Consider the following 17,908-nt stretch of genomic DNA (forward strand, 5'->3'; position numbering starts at 1 on the left):
TAAAATAGAAATTTTTAATTTGTGAATGAAATCTTTGTTATCTAATCTAAAATAAGTTTTTATTGGACACAATCATAAAAGTAAAATAATAATTAAAAAAAACATGTATTATAACTTTTATATAAATATTTACGTCTAAAATTAAAGTCATTTCTTAAATATTAATTAATTTTTTAAGTACTTATATATATATATATATATAATATTTTTAATTCTTTTTAAGAATACTAGTGTAAACCAGCTAGATAAACACTGTCTAAATAGCGTTTAGTCTCGAGATCAATCGAATCTTCATAAGAAATTAAAAACCTAAATTAAATTTAGAAAATAATAAAGAGACGAACCAATCTAATAAACTATAAGAACAAATGACCAATTAATCCTATAGATTATGATTTAAAAAAATTGAGCACACTCTTCCAACATCATTTATTATGTACGTTTTTCGAATTATTATGATTTAATTTAATTATGCACGTTTATATGTTAAGCTTTTGAAAAATATGTTTCTGTTATATTATAAAGTTTTGAACTGTTTAAATTTTATAATAATTCGTAAAACTTTTTGAAATATGGAGTTATAGATAAGGTGTATAGAGAATTTAGTATGAAATTTAAATAGTTTGATAAATTGGATTGAGAATCATATAGTTTCATAGATAGTTTAAATAGCTTGGATAAAATCTTACCAAGCTATCTAGATTACCGAGTTATTTGAATTCTTTATACAGTTTATCAAATTATCCTAATACCTGTAATATTTCTGAGAAAGCTATCTTATTGGCACGTGATACAGTACATGTATTTTAAACATAGACAAGACATATCGTTTGTCACATAAAAACCAAAATCCATGATTTTTAAAGAAAAATGACAAAAATAAAACAAAATTTGACGAAAGAACGTGACTGTTTAGAAAAGAAAAAGCATAATTAACGCAAAATGTTTTTTCTTTATGACTTTAGAAGAAGGACATACATGAATATTTTACCTGGATTTGAAACTTAATGTAATTTTTTTTATAAAGAGTCTCTTATATGATCTCAAGGAATCTTCAAGATTATACTTTTTTTTTTGCATATGACACAATAAAAATAAATTTAGAAAAAAATAAATTGACTGTTTAAATTGAAATGAAAAACTTGTAAAAACATAAGTATTTTCTTAAAATAGAGATTTTTAATTTGTAAATTAATTTTTTATTATCTAATCTAAAATAAGTTTTTATTGGACACATCCTAACAGTAAAATAATATTAATTTTTAAAACACATGTATTATAACTTTTATATAAATATTTACTTCCAAAATTAAAGTCATTTCTTAAATATTAATTAATTTTTTAAGTACTATATATATATATATATTTTTTTTTTCCTTTTAAAAATATTAGTGTAAACCAGTTAGATGAATAGCAGAGATCAAATCGAATCTTTTTAAAAAATTAAGAAACTAAATTAAACTTAGAAAATTGAACAAATCTAATAAATTAGAAGAACAAAAGAGCAATTAATCCTATAAATTATGATTTAAAAAAATTGAGCTGAGCCTTCCAGCACAATTTATTTTAGATTAGGTCTTGCAATTTAAGAGCCCTTTTCTCTCTTATTCTTCTTCCCCTTTTGCATCTCCAATTGCAGCAATGGAGCATTGTGGTTCCAGCAGCTTCTTTTCATTTCCGATTCTCCCCAAATTGAAACCCTAACCTGGTTGTTCCGACAACTGCGCATTCAATTTCCCCGATCAGGTCGCTGCTTTCATGCTCTCAAGTTGAAACCCAACCCTTGCCACTCCCATACCAGGTCACTCCTTTCCCATTTTGTTGCGTGATTAATTTAATTCATATTTTATGCTTGATGGGATTGAAAGAGGATAGTGCTATTGTTCTGTTGTTTCTCCTCAAGAAGTCTTTCAACTAAGAATACTTTGTTACAATGTAGATTGTGAATCATTCGGGTTAATTTTTGAATCGTTAACTGTAGCATTCCGAAATATCATTCCAACAAACTCTTTAAATCCCTTTGAATTATGAAATTTTGAATTTATTTGGATAGTGAAAGAAAGGCAACATATTTTTTTAGTGGTAAAAGTGGTTATTTATCGTGATCTAAAAGTTAGAGTTAGATACTATAAAGTAGAAGCCAACAACCACACGGCATTACTGATCCAAGTTACCGAAAAGGGCTAAGAATATATTTTTCTGTTTGTACCCATCTTTGCTGAGCTTATTGCTTCTGGCCACTTCAACACCATGCTTTCAGGTTTTCCCCTTCACTCACATCTGACAACTATTTGGTTTACTAATGGTGAACAGAGCTCTTGCTTTCCACAAAGGGTGACAATATTTGGGTTCTGTACCTGAAGATTAAAAGTGCAGTGATGACATTGGGGACTATTTTTAAGAGCTTGTGTTATATACATGTTGTCAAGACCTATGTGATCGACCCTCTTGGGGTAAGCCTGATTTGTGTCTATCGTCTTAAATTCTATTTTTGTAAGTAACCATTTCTAATGCTGCAGACCTTTGGTCCTAGCATGCTTCCTACAATCGATTCGACAGCAAGTATCTTCTTGACTGAAAAGATCTCAACCCGATTTGGTAAAGTTGATCGTGAAGATATTATAGTCTTTTGCGACCCTCAAAAACCTGGGCGTTATCTGACCAAACGCGTGATTGGGTTGGAGGGTGATAGGATTACGTACAGTTCCAATCCTGAGACCAATGACTTGGTGGATGATAATTTTACACACATTTCCTATCCCGAGAACAATGATAAGCCTCAGACGGTTGTGGTATGCTCAATTTCTTCCTACAAATTAAATTCTTATTTTTATTTTATCATTTTGATTATGGGTTCTGTTTTGCTAGTATTTTGAAGGTTTATTTTTCTGCGATGACTGCTAACTAGCATCTTGCTTTTGTTTAATTGTTAACGTTAGAATTAGTTTCTGATGATTTGACAAAAATCCCTGATTTTTAGTTGTTAGATAGTTGCTTGCATCCTAGTTTATCTCCTCGACAGTAGAGACTTATAGAACGTGGATTGCAATATGTTATTCTCCCTTGTACAGGCCAAACAAACCCATATCAGTTTTGTCAAATAAGAATGGATTTCTCTACTCTCAATAATACTATGATAGCTTTTTCTCATTAAGAATGGGCTTGATGTCTGATAACTTCTTTTCTATTTAGATATTTGATAGCTTTTGGTGTAGAGAATTTTGTCATTAATCCATATTTTCCATTGCTGTATGTGTTTTGGAGATTCCATTGTTAAAGTATACCTTCCCTGTACAGGTTCCAAAGGGTAGCATTTGGGTAGAGGGAGATAACAAGTCTAATAGCCGTGATTCTAGAAAATTTGGTCCTGTTCCTTATGGCCTTATTGACAGCAAGATATTCTGGAGGGTAAGTTTTTGTATGATATGATGACTCACCACACAGGCCTTCTCTTCCTGTTTCATCCTTTTTTCTTTTCACACTTTCCCCTAATCTTTTGATGCTTGGTATGTAGATATATCCATTTCAATATTTTGGACCTTTCTGGAATAAATGATATGAAGCAAAGCATTCAATCATGGAAGCTACGATCTTTTGCAACACGACTCTATTTAAATTTGAAAGGCAAAATCCTATCTATTTGGACTCTAGTTTATTCTCTAGAGGGGTGCATTTTTCTCAGCAAAGATTCAAATTGCTTTTGCATTCTGTTGCTAGATCTATTGGTAATTCTATTGGAAACCTGTCTTTTTGAAGAAGGTTCTTCGACTAAGGATATCATATTATAATTGCCCAGCACATTGCTTATACATAAAATGGTTGTTTCATGGATGAATACTTCTACCCATCACTTTTTTCTTATAAAATGTATCTTATATATTACACAATTTTAAAGTGTGAATGCCCAGTTACATAAAAGCTTGTAATATGTCTCATTTAAAAATAAAAAAAATGAATTAACAAAAAATTAATATTATATATACACATAACTAGGATATTAAAAATAAAAGCCACCTGCAACAATTTACCTAATTTTAGCTTTCGAAAAAAAAAGTCTAGTATCTAAATTTAAAACATGAATAAAGTTTCTAAATTTTAAAATCACCGTGCACATTTCAATAGTTTTAAAACTTAAACTATTTAGTAATAAGAGAATTATCGTGTTCTACAGTACTCAATTATGTGTATTTTTCTTTAAGATTGTAGTTAGTTTTTACCACAGTTGTGACGTACCTGGCAAGTAATAACATGTTTTGAGATTGTCATTATTAAAATGGTAGTAGCGACATTTATGAAGGATAAAAGACAATTTTAAAGAAATTGTATTGGTAATTTTTTTAAAGATTTTATTTTTGTTTTATAAATATTTAGGAATTATATTTCTGTTTTGTAACTTTTATATATTTGATTATGCTTGTAAGTTTATATATTTGGAAAAAAGTATCGATTGATTATACCAATTTAATTTTTTTTAAACATTTCCAAAATGTGTTATTAAATTTTTTATTAAATTTTACATTGTATTCTTTTTAATTTATTTGTGATACAAAAAATCATATTTTTTTAAGTCATATTATCAAGATGAATAATTTACTTTGATATTATTGATTAAGAGATATTACAATAATAATATAAAAGTTAACCTTTTATATATAGGGTTTGTTAATACGTGTAAGCCTATTTTTCAGTTGGTATATTTTAATAATGTGTATCGGGTTTTAGTAGACAAAAATATCCTTACATATCATGGATTCTAAATTTTAAGGTTAAAGGTATTTAATAATTTTTATTTTCAAAACTAAAAAAAAAAAAGAAAAACCCAAGCCCTTACTCACATCTCTCGTTTCTCTCAACCCTTTCTCTTTCATCTCTCTAACTCCAACCTTTCTTCTGTCATCCTTACTGTCGTCCCAATTGAAAAAATCAGAAACATTTGCCGTTAAACAATTTGTCTTTGTAAAGAGTTGAGTCATTGACATATTCACCTTCAGGCAAAGGTTCATTCAAGATCTCTTCAATTTCACCATCTTTACTAACCTCTCTAATTTCATCATCTACATACGTTGAATCATCATTTGCATATTTTGAATCATCATCTTTAAAAAAAAGCCCTTCAGGCCAATTACAATTTCCTTGGATGTCATTATGCTTGTCAAAATTAGATAAAATTATATACTGACAAAAATTATAAAATGAAAATTCATTATAAAATCATTTTTTTTGTAAGAAATTGTTTAACAACCAGTGTTTCTGATTTTTTTTTCCAGACCAATTACTAATTCCTTTGATGTCATTATGCTTGTGAAAATTAGATAAAATAAAAATTATAAAATAAAAACTCATTATAAAATCATTGTTTGTAAGAAATTGTTTAACAACGAGTATTTCTGATTTTTTTTCCAGGTCAATTACCAATTCCTTCTTGTGAAAATTGGATAAAATTAGATAAGACAAAAATTATAAAATGAAAACTCATTAAAAAATCATTTTTTGTAAGATTGTTAACGGCAAGTGTTTCTGATTTTTTTTTTCCAATTGGAGCAACAATAGGGATGACAAAGAAAATGTTGGAGTGAGAGAGATGAAAGAGTAAGTGTTGAGAAGAATAAAAGAGGTGAGTAAGGGTTTGGGGTTTTTTTTTTAGTTTTGAGAATGAAAATTATTAAAATATCCTTAACCTTAAAACTTAAAATCCATGATATATAAAGATATTTTTGTCTACTAAAACTTGGTACACATTGCTAAAATGTACCAATTGAAAAACAGGCGTACACGCGTTAACAAACCCCTTTATATATATATATATATATATATATATATATATGTATGATCGGTTATCACAAGAAAATCTTGAATTTACCATAAATACAATTACTTATCTTTTTATTTATAGATTTCAAAATAAGCTTTTAATTATCATTATTCTAATCACGACCAAACAGTGTTTTACTTGTAAATATGTCGGATTTATAATATGAATGCATAATAGATGTATGATTGATTGATCTATTGTGTAGTAGTCTGGTTTGCATAAAATTGAGATTAGAAACAATCCTTTTACCTAATGTTTTTCTAGAAACGTTGATCTAATCAATGATAAACCGGTCAGTTACACTGTACATAATAATATTTAATATATATATATATATATATATATATATATATATATATATATATATATTAATGATAAAATCACATACATTTACATTTATTTTATACGTCTTATAAGGATTTATAAAATGATGATAAAAAAAATAAAATTTTATAATTTTCAAAAACAGAAAGAATTAAAAATAAGGAAAGGTAATGTCAATTTCTTTTATATCTCTTCTCTATATATATACCCGCTTAAATTTTAAAAAATATGCTCAAAGAAAATATGAAAAGGAGGTGTCTCCTTATTTCTCTTTATTTCCCACCCCAACTTTCATTTTGGTAATCTGATTTAAACTTTGTTCCACCATGAAAAGTATTTTGAACAAGACAAAACCCCTAGAGACAGACACAATCATATGTTTGTTAGTTACAACATTTTTTGGATTAACGTGTTGAAATTGCTTATAATATTGACTCTGTTAGGTTGAAGCCAAAGTTTAGAGGATCCTCATCTTCACAGTTTGAAATCCTACGCGTGTTCACTGCAAGAATAAGTTAGGATTCGTGATTCTGCTCGATTTCATGGATTATTATACTACCATTTCACATTCATATTATTATTTTATTGTAAAATTTCATTTATGTTTATTTTTATTTATTAAATATAATATTTTATTAATAAAAAAACATAATTAAATGGAAGTAAGAGAAAAGTTGGGTCAAACTACAATTTTTCTTATAAGTAACCCATGACCAATAATATCTCTCAAGTCATCATGAGTTCTTAGAACTTATTTCGTAATATTTTTTTTATTTGTCAACTTTGATAATATATAGACAAATTTGTTCCGCATATGTAAATACACCAATTGTTATTATTAGGTTAGCAAATATTTGTTTGTTTGTTTCTTATTTATGAGATAGCGGTAATGCTTAATGAATTTTACATTTCATTTGAGACTGTTGATATATTTATTTTAATATTTATCTTAAAATGTGTTGGTCTTACAGCATAAATTAGTAATTATGTTATTTTGTAGATAAGTTTATTTCATTTTTTTATCGCAGTATTTGGTTAGATGCATTCTCCAATTTTGTAGGGCACATTGTGATGAGCGGAACGCTTAAGTGGTTTTTTGAAGTGGTTCCTAGAAGACAATACATTTTAATAACTTTTTTTAATAATTTTTTGATAATAAATTATTTTTTATTATTTTATTGTTGTGTATATTTAAAACAGACTAAAAATTATCGTATAAATGATTATAAAAAGGTTGTAAAAAAATGTTAGTAAAAAATATTTTCCTTTCGATATTTAGTGAAAAAAAAAGGTAACATTATCTTTTATGGATATTTTGATTTTGTGTATTTGGTTGATTTTATGTTTGAGACGTGAACTAGGGAAGGAAAATGTATGCTGCATTCATGCTTGGTGAAGACAAACTGTGAAAAAAAAACATTCTGTATATAGCATATGTGTATATTTACAGTAGAAAAAAGATGTACATATATATAGAATAAAGAAGAAAGGAAAAACAAAAGAGAAGATAAAAATAACATAAAAACAGAAGCAATAGAAGATGGTTACGGAGGTTGTGAATCAGATTTTAATGTGCTCTGACATATGAATCTATGTTTTTTAATGGTTAACTTGAAATACATGAATCTATGTTTTTTGATTGCGAAATATGAGAAACTTTTCATTTATTTAAGTCATGTTCCAGGAGAGTACATAGTCACCAACTATAGGTTGGATGTTAGACTCTTTTCATTTATAGTAGTAGTGGTAGATGCATCACAGGCATACACATCTTACTTGGTGATTGCTGCAGAAACCTTTGAGTGCATGGCCAGGAAACCTTTAAGTGCTTCAGAATCAGAGTCAAAACACCAACCATAATCGACGTAATGATTGGGATAACGAGCACAGAAGTTGCCACTTCCTTTCTTCATGCATTCATCATCAGATTGACATAAGTTCGGATGTTCGTCTATCATCTTCGCCACTGATGAAAGTCCAGTTGGATAAATGCAAAAACCGCCAACTAGTGCAACAGGGACACAGCGACAATCAGTTGACCTGCACGGTGGCATCTCAAACGGTGAACAAGCACCTGAACACTCTACTGCTTCTATCTTCTTCATCGGAAACATTGCTAAGAATCATGTTTCAAAGTCAGAACAAATGAATACGTATACATATAATATAACTTTGTGTAGTTCTGAAACATATAAACAGAAATGATAAAAAAAGTATGAAGAAGAATGAAATGCTACGTACTGGAAGTGGCAAGCAAGAAGAGAGCCAAAGGAGCAAGCCTAACATAAGCCATTTTTTGATTTTGTAGATTTCTTATTGAGTTTTGTGATGACTTATGGTTTCTTGCATGTATCAATTTATAGGACACTGAAAAGTTATTTTTAACCACTTTTTTAGAATAGAACACACGTGGAATAATTTTTTTACAATAAAATGTGTCACCCTTTGTGTGTTTGAATTTATTTTTAAAAATATATTTTAAACTATTATATAAATGCTGTAAAAACATTTTCCCAATTTATACGCATTAGTGGTGTGTTTTCTTCAACCGGATCAATTGTGATAAAATAATTATTGATAGAATCATTTAATAATTTTTTTTAATAATTTTTTAATAATAAAATATATATTATTATTTTATTGATCTGTATTTAAAAAAAGACTTTTTCCTTATTGATACGAGAGTCGAGGTGCACGCGCAAGTTTTGTAATCAGTCTTCACGTCAGCTATTATTTGTCTCTGTTCACTTGTCGCATCCGTTTGCACAGTCACTTTCCAGTCATCAGTTGCACAGTCATCAGTCGCAGTCATCAGTCTGCACGTCAGCTATTAAGTGGTGGACATTTGATGGGATAAGAACAGGTTATAGAAATATAATAGATATAAGAGATCAATCAGCTTGCACAAATATTACCCCGATCCTATTCTCTTTTAGAACCAGCTTGCACAAATTGCATGATATAATAACTACATTTACAATTTTCACTTTGTTTATTGCACTTTTCATTTTACACGAATTTAAAATTGTGATAGAACACCTCTATAAATAAATATGCACCGAAAACATCAACACAAAAGTAATGAACCAAAATTTAATGAAATAATAAAATGTAGATTATAAGTTTATGTACTAATAAAATAATAAAAAGAGATTAATATTTTTAAACTGTTTCATTGAACGATTCAAAATTCACTAGAATTACTCTCAGTACAACTTCAAACAAAATTTAAACAACTTCAAACAAATTTAAATAAAGTTTAAGTTGTTTAAAATTAGAGAAGTATTACACAAATCAATGTATTAAATCTCAAACGAGAAATTAATAAGCACTTAATATTTGTTGAAGGTTAACACCTCTGAATTCAATCACAACATGTTTAATAAAACAAATATTTCTAATTAGTAAACCAGTGTTGAACGGAGGGTTTGAATAGAGTTTTTAACTTTTTGTAAATGAGTGTTGTATGTTACCACTTGAGTTTCTAAAATAACGTTTAATGGAAAATCTTTAAAAAACAAAACCAATAAAATACACTTGTTTTGTATTGGTTCGCTCTAAACTAAGTTACATCCAGTTCCAGTTAAACCACTTTGGGTATATAACTAACTGTTGATAGGGGAAGCTAAACCTACCCTATATATCCATGTTTTTTATGATGAACAAATGAATAGTTTTATAGTTTCTTGCACATCAAATGACATAACAATTGTCTTATGTGTATCTTGTTTATGCTTGATATAAGAATTCATTATTGGTAAATGAATCTTACTTTAAATAGATTGAATATATCATTTTTGGATGAAATAATCGATTTAACATAGTATATAATTGGTTAGATTTCACCAAATCTCATTGTTTATTAACCGGGGCAAACTACTATGTAGTAATCGATTACATAACTCATAATCGATTAAAAATATCTTTTATAGAAAAAATATATATTTAGGTATCTTTAAAATGTAAAAAATCAAGATTAATATATTTTAAATATTTGATATTTTATCATTTCTTTTTGTTTTATATGTAAAAGACATAAATAAAATAAAATAACAGCCATTGATATAACATATCTCTTATACTTCTATATCTCCTTTATATTCCATATTATTAATTTGTAATTAATATAAGGATTAATAGCTTACTTTGTCCCCAGTTATGGTGAGTTGTGTCAATTAAGTTCCTTCTTTTAAAAAAGTGTCAATTGTATCCCCATTTGGTAAAATTTATCTCAATCAAGTCTCTTCCGTTAAATACTTACAAACGGTGTTAAATTTTTTTTTTCTCTCTTATGCTTTTCTGTGCAAAGTTGTTTGTCAGTATTTTTTCCTCTGCACATCTGAATAAAGTGATACAAAATATCATATATTATATGTAGGTTGGTGAATTATTTCGTTACTTCACCATTTGGAAAGTATCAATTCATTTACGTAAAAAAGTTACTTTTTCTTCATCATTTAGCATATGAATATTGAAAAAAAAAATCATTAGTAAAAAAGTTACTTTTTCTTCATCATTTAACATCTGAATATTGAAAAAATATGAGCTGTTGGTTGATGGGGATCCCCCACGCATTGTGGCTGTCGGACGAGTGCTTGAGGGAGGGCAGACTATTCATGGTGCTCCCATATTACCCTACCACGTGCGTGTGACGATTGACGAGGTTCGGGATCCCCAGGCTCAGGTGCCTGTACCCACTCCAGAAATTAACTTTGTGGGGGAGGCCATAGGATCATTTATAGCCTGGCCTAGAGCATTGATCATGTCACACATTGCTACTCCACATGTATAATGTCTATTTTATTAGTATTTCTATGTTTATTCTTCAAATATTTGTTGATAACTCTTTGACGTAAATTCTTATCTTCAGTTCACACGTCCTCAAAAGCAGCCAATTCATGATACAATCATACATGAAGATGATGACATGGCTAAAGTAGAGGATGATCCTCTATCAAAGCTAATGACAAGATTATCCAGGTTGAAGAAAGCACCATTAGAACTATACTGGGATTTGAGAATATTTGGTCTTCCCCCACATGTGCCAGTATATATCACATTGTCTGATGCATTGGAGGTGATTGGGGGAGACAGGATGTTGAATATTTCCATCATTCAACTGTGGTGCATGTAAGATAGTTAATTTTGTCTTTCATATTACTTTTATTTAGATTCTTATACTTTCTAACAACTTAACTTTGTTGTTTTAGGTACATGGACACAATCGTTGTAGACCAAGGTCGGTCTTCCATGTATGGATTTGGTGAACCTCAGACCATTCAACCGTCTGGTAACGCACTTGAAAACAGACAACATTATTTGCAAACATGGATGGATGAGTCAAAAAGAGACGTATACCTTGTGCCATACATTGATGGGTAGGTGTTGTTATATGTAAAAGTTCATTATTATAGTTTCCTTAATTAGTTAAATAACTATTTGTCCTTTGTGATAGGTTGCACTGGCAGCTGATGGTCATCATTCCCAAAGCATGTAAAATTATATGGTTTTGTTCGTTGCATAGGAAGATGAAAAATGACTTGAGAACAATGCTTCAAGGGTAAGTGTTTCTCCAAAAATGACTTTGACTTTGATGTTCACCTTCAACTTTTATGATAAATATAGTCATATTAATTATACTTTGTGTTTTCAATATGTACAGAGTTATTGGTAAATCTCAAGGTCAACTGGTTCAAATTTTGTATTCAAAGGTTGTAAGTCATTTATAGTTCTAATTCATTTTCTATGTTATTGAATGATCTAAATTCTTAACTATTTAGTTTGTCATTTTAGTGTAACCAGCAGCTAGATTCATGGGAATGTGCCTTCTATGTGATGTGTTGGATTAAGACCATCATTCGAGCTGTCATTACAGATGATTGGAATGAGGTAATGATGTATACCTTGAATACATTACAAATCAAATTCATCTTCAAACATATATGAAACCATAATGAATCTTTCTTGAATTTTGCAGCGCTTCAAGAGTACATCTCCTATACCAGAGGACACAATTAGGTAGATAAGGCAGGAGTGGACCGCTTATCTTCTGCAAAGATGGAGTTAGGAATAGTTTTATTTGTTGTTGAACATTGATGGAGTTAGGAATAGTTTTAGACGTCCGATGTGGACCCCCCGACGTCTGAGTAACGTCACCCACAAAGACGTCGGGGGTAGGTCAGATGTCAAAAAGCCAAAAGAACGGACGTCTAAAGCCCTTTTTGCACTAGTGACATCAAATCCTATTTGAACATAAATGACAATAGGGGCCATCTCAAGCTCAACTAAAGAACATGCAACATCAGATATAAATATTTCTATATGAAAGAAAGAAATTAATAGTTTTATAAATCAAAATGACTTTATGTGTAATTTTTTTTAATTTCTAAATCTTTTTTACATATCGAAACATCTGAAATATACTTAATTGAAACACGAGTGAGTCAAGTTCATAAAGATAAATTGAGAAGCAATTATAACAAATCAAAGGAGGCAGAGAATGATAAATGCAATTAATACTTGTACATTCTTGGACTGCAGAGGAGGCAGAGAATGATATAATGGACTTTGAAGCCAATTCCAAAATGGACCACTGAATGAACAATTGAAAACATAACATAATTCATTTTGAGGCAAATTTTTTTCAATAAGATATACAAATTGGACCTATACAACAAGTTCATCTGGGAACTAGTCTTATACTCATGCGGTTCAAGACATCCATCATCAAGATTTATGATTAACGTAAAATTATTTTATGCCCTGTTTATATATTAAAAGTGACATGATACATATCTTTTAAAATATAAACACATTTAAATCATTTTACTATCATCTTATTCTTGTCCTTATTTCTTCTGTGTATCTTTCAATACTATTATTATTCCTAATTTGCTAAACTCAAATTGAACGAATCCACCATTCCATTTTCCTGAATATGGTGTTGCTTACTAGTAGTTTAATTAACTGGCTTGTGCTAGATAGATTTGAGTCATTGGAATATAATAAAGAGGTAAACATTTGATTATACTTTATCAGCACATGATGCATTACTTCACAACAAATGCTTGACAGAATATATTCGCTTATGCATATTTTCTGCAAGTGGCAAAACATTTCAAAGGAAAACTTTACCTCTGTTTGGAACTTTGATTTCTCTCTTCTCAACGTGGTACCAAAAAGTACCCATCTTCCTTGAATTATTTTGTACTAATTCTTTTAACATGTCTCTTAGAATTTACTACATTTTAATATCTTCTTATTTAATTAGATCTTTATTGTTACAGGAGTACCTTATTAGAATATGATTTATAAGTATATCGTATTTATTGTCATCTGAGTATAGAATTAATGGAACTTTTTTTGTTTAGTAATAAAAAAATTTCAGCATCTCTTCCATCTATGTCTCTCTTTCAACAATGTTCACATGGGAACTTCAATATTTAGGTTGCACTAACATTTTAGAAGTTCAATAAGCTCGTACTTTTACAAGTGTACCATTATTTTGGAAAAGGTGTAAAATCAATGAAATGTTGATGAAAGAGGAATGCTAGCAACAAACATATAATTGACTGAAACTTATTGAAAATCACAAAATTGTGTGCATATCACATTGTATTTTACGAAACCCCACTTATAGTTTTATAGTTTCTAATAAATTTTCAACCAATACTAGTGAGTTAGAATGTGCTGCTAACACTTCTATCATTGAAATCCTAGGATATAATCTTTTGAATTTTGGACTAATATGTTTGATAGATTACATTCTTAAATACTTATTTAACATGACATGAAAAATGCATGTTCTTTTATGATCTCAGGTTTATATTACTGTCACTACTTGTTCAAAGATTAAAACTGTTGGCACAAGCTTATCTATCTATTTTAGAAAAAGGATAATGATATTGAAAAACGATGAGAAACCTCTTGTGAAGCGGGTGAAGGTTTGAAACGCTTATTGAGAGGAGCATGCACTTCTTATAGCGGTTCCTCCACCTCCAACTTCAACGACACCGTTTCAAGGTAAGTCATGAAACTCGTTGGTAGAACCATGAAAAATTGAGTGAAGCAAGAAAAGGTGAGTCGCAAAAACCCTTAAAAAAGAAAAAGAAAACACTTCCAACCTCTTTTTTTCAAGACGAAATTGCGTTTTCACAATTTGTGTGGTGCGATGCTGCTCGTGGTGAGGCTGTGAACAAACATGATGGCGCGATTTTTGGGTTTTTGCATGTGATGATTTGTGATTTGTGGTTGATTTGTTCGTAGATTGTGGTGGTGATTTAGAGCTTAGCGTTTTGATTCAACGAGGGAATAAAAATGGCGTTGTTGTAGATTATGATGACTCACTACGTGGTTGACAGAAACTGGTGGAAGCTCACAGTAATTGATACGGGCACGAGGTGGTGGCTGAAGGTGAAGAAGATGGAGATTGAACGTGATGCGATGACTAAAGGCGTGAAGGAGATGGTGGCCGAAAAAGATGAAGGGTTGAAGTAGGGATGAAGAGATGAACTCAAACGAGAGTGAAGGAATATAAAAACGTGTTCCTAGATTAGGTTAACCAAAATATGAAAATAGTTTTTTTTTTAAAAAATTTATAATTTAACTGCGGTTCGAAGAAAACTGCCAAAACATACCAGTTTCCGAAACTGCCGGAAATAAACCTATGGTAGAATCTCACATTTTTTAGTGATATGCGACGCAAGATACTTAGTTCCTGTAGCTAATCTCATTTCGAAATTTCATGATTTTTGTTATGGTTCTTTAAGTGCCGTTATGCATAGTGAGTGGTGCCGTTCATATTTCTATTTATTGCATATTCTGGTATGATTTTCTTTCTATGATTTTGCTTGAATATGACAATGGAGTATGCTCTATGAGATCATAGCCATTCAAAATTCCCAAACAAGCTTTTCAAAATTTGAAAATTAAAATTTCTAGAACAAAATTTTCAGAACAAAATATCGTATGAAATGTTTTTTTTTAAAAAAATCTCAACCAAAAATTTAGTTTTTCAAAAAAAAGAAAAAGTAAAAAGTAAATAAGGATAATATAAAATGAATATAAAAAATTTAGATACGTCGAATAATCATTATTCATAAAAAAAAAACTTGATTTAAAGCAGAAAAAGTCCGGTAAAAAATGACATTATATGACAATTCAAGCAATGCACATGACTTTAGACAAAACATATGATTTCAAAATTAAAAGACTCTAAAACAAAATCCACCGAATGAAAATTAAAAATAATTGACTCAAGCAAAGATCAGATATAGAACTCCTAACAGAGAAATGGAATGGATTCAATGATGAATAGAATTAAACAAGATACTCAAGAAAATGCAGAAAATAAATAACAACACGGAAATGGAAAGAAAACAACACTTAGTTCATTGCAACACTTAGGTGGAATCTTCACCTTCTTATGTTCAGTGATCCTACTCTAATTAATATAATTAAGAAGGTAGATATTGAAAATTAACTATCCTCATATAGAAGGATGCTTGCTTACCAAACATTTTGAGTTGAACCCAATTTTCAGTTCCAAGAATATAGTGATGCATGCACTTGTTTTCAGCAGGACAAAACCTCTGTATACAGGCACGCATAATTATGAGTGTTAGTTAACAATATTTTTTAGAGTTAACATGTTGAAACATGCTTACGCTTATAACTTTGACTGTGTTTGTTAGAAGCCAAAGTTTAGATGCTCTTTATGCTGTTAAATTTTGTCGTCATCTGCTAAGGTTCAGTGCTATTTTAAGCAACCAACAGTTGTATTATGTTAACAAACTGACGCATCAATCAACAAATTTTCCTTTTCTTGATGTAACTATGTCTCTTTTTTTCTTACGTATATCCAACAAAAGAAGTTACTCAGAACACTCTTGTTTATTAACTCAAGTGGCAGGAGTCTACAGTAACCAACTATAAGAGTTGGTGAACACTCGTTTTATTTATTTATAGCAGTAGATGCATCATAAGCTTTTTTTTAATAAAGTAGTAGAAGATGCATCATGCATGACCACTTTTTCAGAGGCACAGACGTATTAATTATTTGGTGATTGCTGCAGGCATGGCCAAGAAGCCTTTAAGAGCTTCAGAATCAGAGTCAAAGCACCAACCATAATCCATGTAGTTATTGGGATAACGAGCACAGAAGTTGCCACTTCCTTTTTTCATGCATTCATCATCAGATTTACATAAGTTCGGATGTTCATTTATCATCTTCGCCACAGATGAAACTCCAGTTGGATTAATGCAAAAACCAGCAAACAGTGCAATAGGGATACAGCGACAATCAGTTGACCCGCACGGTGGCATCTCAAACGGTGAACAAGCACCTGAACAGTCTGCTGCTTCAATCATCTTCATCGGAAACATTACTAACAATGATATTTCAAAGTCAGAACAAACGAACACGATATATAATTTTGTGTAGTTCTGAAACATATAACAAGAAATAATGAAATTTTTTTAAGAAGAATGGAATGATACGTACTGGAAGCGGCGAGCAAGTAGAGAGTCAAAGGAGCAAGCCTAGCATAAGCCATTCTTTAGTTTTGCAGATTTTTTTCTTATGAGTTTTGTGATGTGTTATAGACTCTTCATGCATGTAGCAATTTATAGGCATTACTGTGTTCTCTTCAACAAGATTTATGATGATTAAAATATTGATTGTATGAGACTCGAGCTGCACGCTGGAGCTTGTCATCACTCTTCTCGTGAAGTTATTGCTTAATTTTCTCTGTTTAAGTTGTTGAGGATCATAGGGAAATATGAATGCATGTGTGCATGCAAAAAGACACGTATCAGTTCTTGAAAACTTCTTAGTAGGATTCTAACACCTAGCAAGTGCTTGATCATTAAATTTAACCTTCCCACACCTCATATATATTATGTTTAATTTTTCTAGTGAATTATTTTACGATATATTGACATATATTAGTTTCTAAGACACAAAATAAAAAAGACAGGGAATAAATGCATATCTAACTGGTGCTAATAATTTGATAAATTTTTAAAACATATATTTTTTAATATATGTTTTTCACATTTCATAACATTCTTCCAATTGAATATGTTTCCTTTTACTCTATAAATTTACTATAAGCCATTAAATTTATATTTTTTTTCAAGAATTTTTAAATAATTAGACAGAAATAATGTAAAGATAGAAAAAAGTTATTTAAAGATGATTTTGTTTATTTGATATAAAAAAGTTGATTTTGTTTATTTTACCAAGAATTTTCCACATAGATAAAAAAAATTGTACACTAAAAAAAATGAGTTTGGCAGCAATTATTTAACTTTCTTTGGAGTAATTTCCCGTAAAGAATTGTCTTAATAAATTTTGCTGGGCGATTATGGCTGCGTCGGGAAAGCAAGGAACCCATATTACAGTCGCTTTCACGTGTTACTGTTGACTGATACAGATAATCTATTAACTTCATTAAACTAAATTTTGAAAGGAATCTTAGTAACTTGCATGAATGGGTATTTGCAAACAAAAAATACCACACATCATCATGTGTATATACATAGTACTAATTGGTGTAGGTTTCATTTTCTTTGTAAATTTTTAAGGTAGATTTTTTATATCTAACTTGCTTACCATTCACATTACAAAAAAAAGTTTAAATGCATCTCAATAAATTCATGCAAAAGGAGAAAAGCCTATGTTAATCGTATTTAGCGTCCTCAAAATTAGAGCTGTCAAAACGGATAACTCGGCTCGACCCGATCCGGCTCACCATGAGTTGGTCATTTTTG

General features: G+C 29.9%; 3 protein-coding genes across 3 annotated transcripts; 1 reads left to right on the top strand and 2 right to left on the bottom strand.

The window, feature by feature from the left end:
* Positions 1-1,560: 1,560 nt before the first annotated feature.
* LOC108339813 (uncharacterized) lies at positions 1,561-3,831 on the top strand. Its single transcript, XM_017577024.2, has 5 exons — positions 1,561-1,801; positions 2,314-2,453; positions 2,520-2,792; positions 3,298-3,408; positions 3,515-3,831. Exons 2-5 carry the CDS (start codon positions 2,379-2,381, stop codon positions 3,554-3,556), a joined length of 501 nt encoding a protein of 166 aa, XP_017432513.1. The 5' UTR covers positions 1,561-1,801; positions 2,314-2,378; the 3' UTR covers positions 3,557-3,831.
* A 3,954-nt stretch (positions 3,832-7,785) lies between these two features.
* On the bottom strand, positions 7,786-8,455 carry LOC108339918 (albumin-1). The gene is made up of 2 exons (XM_017577148.2): positions 8,378-8,455; positions 7,786-8,252 (listed from the first exon to the last, which is right to left on the bottom strand). The coding sequence occupies exons 1-2, from the start codon at positions 8,427-8,429 to the stop codon at positions 7,909-7,911; spliced, it is 396 nt and encodes a 131-aa protein (XP_017432637.1). The 5' UTR covers positions 8,430-8,455; the 3' UTR covers positions 7,786-7,908.
* Positions 8,456-16,008: 7,553 nt separating this feature from the next.
* Positions 16,009-16,732, bottom strand: LOC108340012 (albumin-1). Its single transcript, XM_017577241.1, has 2 exons — positions 16,638-16,732; positions 16,009-16,521 (listed from the first exon to the last, which is right to left on the bottom strand). Exons 1-2 carry the CDS (start codon positions 16,687-16,689, stop codon positions 16,190-16,192), a joined length of 384 nt encoding a protein of 127 aa, XP_017432730.1. The 5' UTR covers positions 16,690-16,732; the 3' UTR covers positions 16,009-16,189.
* Positions 16,733-17,908: the final 1,176 nt, after the last annotated feature.

This window comes from Vigna angularis, chromosome 5 (assembly GCF_016808095.1).
Source record: "Vigna angularis cultivar LongXiaoDou No.4 chromosome 5, ASM1680809v1, whole genome shotgun sequence".
NCBI classification, from domain to species: domain Eukaryota; kingdom Viridiplantae; phylum Streptophyta; class Magnoliopsida; order Fabales; family Fabaceae; genus Vigna; species Vigna angularis.